Source organism: Solanum lycopersicum, chromosome 8 (genome assembly GCF_036512215.1).
Source record: "Solanum lycopersicum chromosome 8, SLM_r2.1".
Classification (NCBI taxonomy): domain Eukaryota; kingdom Viridiplantae; phylum Streptophyta; class Magnoliopsida; order Solanales; family Solanaceae; genus Solanum; species Solanum lycopersicum.
Genome location: NC_090807.1, coordinates 39,309,157 through 39,313,561, shown reverse-complemented (window position 1 = coordinate 39,313,561; position 4,405 = coordinate 39,309,157). Strand labels below are relative to the sequence as shown.

At 40.2% G+C, this 4,405-nt stretch overlaps 1 protein-coding gene across 1 annotated transcript; it reads left to right on the top strand.

Annotated features, from left to right (window-relative positions):
* Positions 1-568: 568 nt before the first annotated feature.
* LOC138337940 (uncharacterized) lies at positions 569-1,183 on the top strand. The gene has a single exon (XM_069288385.1). The coding sequence runs from the start codon at positions 569-571 to the stop codon at positions 1,181-1,183; it is 615 nt and encodes a 204-aa protein (XP_069144486.1).
* The last annotated feature ends 3,222 nt before the right edge of the window (positions 1,184-4,405 follow it).

The window sequence follows — 4,405 nt, the reverse complement described above, 5'->3', positions numbered from 1 at the left end:
GATTCTTTAGTGGATTTTCGGATTACTCGTCCTTCGACACACATCCCCTCCACTTCAAAAACTAAGAAAAAGAATGAGAAGAAAGGGGAATGGAGAAAGGATAGTCGTAAAGACAATACAAATGATAAAGGAAAGGCACAAGTGAAGGATGGGAAAGACAGTCCAAAGAACAAAGATGGAAATTCGAACGGTTGTTGGACTTGTGGTGGTCCTCATTTGGCCAAATCTTGTCCAAACCGGGAAAAAGTGAATGCTTTGCTTGCTGGTAATATGAATCAAAGGGAGGAGTATGAAAAAATCGTGGCTGCAATGGCAAACCCATTGGGAATGTCCTTCAATCACATTATGGGGATTAATAATGTTGGAGAAATCTTTAGCACTTCGAATCCTCATGCTTCCTTAATTCATATAGAAATGAAAGTAAAGAATAATGTGTGATGGCAATGGTTGATACAGGGGCCACACATACGTTTCTAGATGTGAAGATTGCTACAAATTTGGGGCTCAAGTTGTCTAAAAGCCCTTCTTACGTCAAAACAGTCAATGCTAAGGACAAGCCATTGTGGGCATGGCTCATGGTGTGTCTATGTCGACTGGAAGTTGGGTGGGAAAACATAACTTGATCGTTATGCCGCTTGGTGACATTGAAATCATACTTGGGATTGATTTCTTAAGGAAATTCCAGTTTGTTCCGTTTCCTCACTTAGATGGAGTGATGGTCACGAATGGAACCAATGCTGGCTTTCTCAAAGGTGTTCATCCATTTGGGAACATTCATAAAGTTGCAAAGAAGAAATACAAGGGAATGTTGTTGTCTTCTATGGCAATGGACAAAGGGCTGAAGAAGGGTGAGGACACTATATTTGCTGCCTTGGTCGAAGTGAAACCTGATGTGAAAATGGAAGTGCCTGATTGTGTTGGTGAATTGCTTAAACAGTATGCTGATGTTATACAGCCTGTATTACAAAGGAAATTACCACCAAGGAGGGATATCGATCATAAGATTGAGTTGATGCCTGGTACGGTTGCTCCTGCACAGGCTCCTTATCGTATGGCTCCTAAGGAATTGGTTGAATTACGCAAACAATTGAATGATTTGGTAGATGCTGGATTGATTCAGCCGTCTAAGGCCCCATATGGTACTCCTATTCTATTTCAAAAGAAACAGGACGGAACAATTTGAATGTGTCTAGACTATCGGGCGCTGAACAAGGCAAATATAAAGAACAAGTATCCGGTTCCGTTGGTGCAAGATCTGATGGACAGGTTAAGCAAGGTATGCTGGTTCACAAAACTTGATCTGAGGGCAGGTTAGGATAGCAGACAGTGATGAACCAAAAACAACATGTGTAACTAGATATGGTTCCTATAAATTCCTTGTAATGCCATTTGGGCAGACAAATGCCCTGGGAACATTTTGCAACTTAATGAACAATGTACTGTTTGACTATCTTGATGACTTTGCTTTTGTTTATTTAGATGATATAGTCATTTATAGTCGAACATTGGAAGAACATGTTAATAACCTAAGTTTGGTTTTGTCTCAACTGAGGAAATACACGCTTTATGTCAAGATGGAAAAGTGTGAATTTGCTCAATAAGATATAAAGTTCTTGGGGCATCTTGTTAGTAAAACCAAGTTTGAATGGATCCTAAGAAAGTGCAAGCCATTGTAGATTGGCAGGCACCTCGTCATGTGAAGGATTTGAGATCGTTTCTTGCCATGGCTAACTATTACAGAAAGTTTATTGCTGGTTAATCAATGAAGGCAGCGGCTTTGACAGATTTGTTGAAGAAGGATACAAAGTGGGTTTGGTCTGAACGGTGTGATGAAGCATTTAAGAATTTGAAGAATGCTATAGCATCTGAACCTATACTCAAATTGCCTGATTTTGAGTTACCATTTGAAGTGCACACTGATGCGTCAGACAAAGCAATTGGTGGCGTATTAGTGCAGGAAGGTCATCAAGTGGCCTTTGAAAGTAGAAAGTTGAATGATGCTGAACAGAGATACTCAACACATGAAAAGGAAATGGTTGCGGTGGTACACTGTTTGCAGGTTTGGAGAGTCTATCTCTTGGGCACTCGATTTGTAGTGAGAACTGATAATGTAGCAAATACATTTTTCAAGACACAGAAAAAGTTGAGTCTTAAACAAGCACGGTGGCAAGAATTCCTGGCAGAATATGATTTCATGGGGGAACATAAACCAGGAAAACACAACCAGGTTGCTGATGCGCTGAGTAGAAAAGAAGTGTTTGTTGCAGTATATTCAATTTCAAAACTGTAAACTTATTTCTATGATAGAATCAGGTTGTGTGCTGCAAATGATTCATTGTATGTTAAATGGATGGGTCAAGTGCAAGATGGCACAATGAGACGGTATTGGATCGAGGACGGTCTGCTCTATTTTAAAGGGGGGAGGATCGTTGTACCAAATCAGGGCGGGTTGCGCAAAGACTTAATGAATGAGGCGCATAACTCTGCTTGGGCTGGACATCCCGGTGTTGAAAAGATGTTAGACTTACTATCTCGTGTTTATTTTTGGCCGAAAATGGAAGATGATATCGAGGCGTACATCAAGATTTTTCATGTTTGTCAAGTGGACAAGACTGAACGTAAGAAGGAAGCAGGTTTGCTGCAACCTTTTCCTATTCCTGAAAGGCCATGACTATCAGTAATCATGGATTTCATTTTTGGATTCCCTAAAGTAGATGGCAAAGCATCTGTCATGGTGGTAGTTGACAGGTTTTCAAAACATTCTTTTTTTATTGCTGCTTCTGAATTATGCTCATCTGAAGTTGCTGCTGAGTTGTTTTACAAACATGTGGTTAAGTATTTTGGTGTTCCGGCTGACATTGTGAGTGATAGAGACACAAGGTTCACTGGTAGATTTTGGATAGCATTGTTCAATATGATGGGAACTGAATTAAAATTTTCTACTGCAAATCACCCACAAACAGATGGACAGACGGAATGAATTAATCACTTGTTCGAGGAATACTTGAGGCACTATGTGACAGCAAGTCAACTAAATTGGGTAGCATTGTTAGAAACTGCGCATTTTTGCTATAATCTGCACAAGTCGTCTGCAATAGAAATGAGCCCTTTTGAAATTGTCTTAGGAAGACAGCCTATGACACCACTAGATGTTGCCAAATCTAAAAATCAGGGAAAGTGTCCAGCATCATACATGGTTGCAAGGGACAAACTTGAAATGTTATCTGAGGCACAAGATAGCTTGAACAAGGCTCAGTGGCACATCAAGAAGTATGCTGATCAATATCGTCGATCAGTTGAGTTCAATGTGGGTGACAAGGTGTTGTTGAAACTTACCCCACAAATGTGGAAACAGATTGTAAGTAAGACCAGACATCGGGGTTTGATTCCAAAGTATGATTGTCCATTCGAAGTGGTGAAACGAGTGGGCAAAGTTGCTTATAAGTTGAAGCTGCTAGAAAGGTTTAAAATCCATCCCACTTTCCATGTGAGTTTCTTGAAACCTTACTTTTCAGATGCGGATGATCCGGACAGAAACAGGTCAAAGAGGGATCCTCCATAAGTACCTACACAGTATGATGCTAAAATTGAGAAGTTCCTTGATCACCGGGTTTTGGGCACAAGTAAGAAGAATAATAAGACTGAATTCTTGGTTCACTGGAAAGTCAAGAGTACAACAGATGCTATTTGGGAGAAAGCAAAAGACCTATGGTAGTTTAATGCTCAAATCGAGGACTATCTCAAAACAGTCTCGATGAGGACATCGAGTTCAAGTGGTGCGGGTGGTCTGTTAGACCAACAAACTACATGATCTAACTACGTGCAGACATGTCAAGGACTTGGGCATTGGTCTTGGCATGGATGATGGCAAAACAGTGCAACACAAGTTCAAGGTGCTTGGGTGTTGGCAAGGCAGCTTGAACGCGCATGGCTTACGTGCGGGCTAAGGGCATTGGCAAGACAGCATGTTGACTTGATGAGTCAAGGCTGTGAAGACTTGACAATGTCAGAAACAAAGGCAGTTAACCCGAAATTGCTGAAATAAAACTAAGTGTTGGAAGACAGCTAAAATATTCGAAATGGTGGAAGCCGGCAAAAATATTATAAGTGTTGGAATGAAGCCTGAAATATTCTAAGTGTTAGAATATTAGTATTTCGTGTAGATAAGAATGTAATTTGAATTAGATTCTATCTGTTAGAAATATAGTTGTTGGAAAGTTAGTTTTGAACCCTGTGATGACAAGTGTAGGACAGGTGATATTTGTAACCGCCGCATGTAACAGCCATTGTGCAGAATTTTGATTTAAAGGTGGAAATTTGTCTAAGGCATAGACAGAGTGTTTTCTAGACTTAGACTAATTCATGAAGGATTCCTTTGTATTAATTCAAGATTGATAAAGATTGG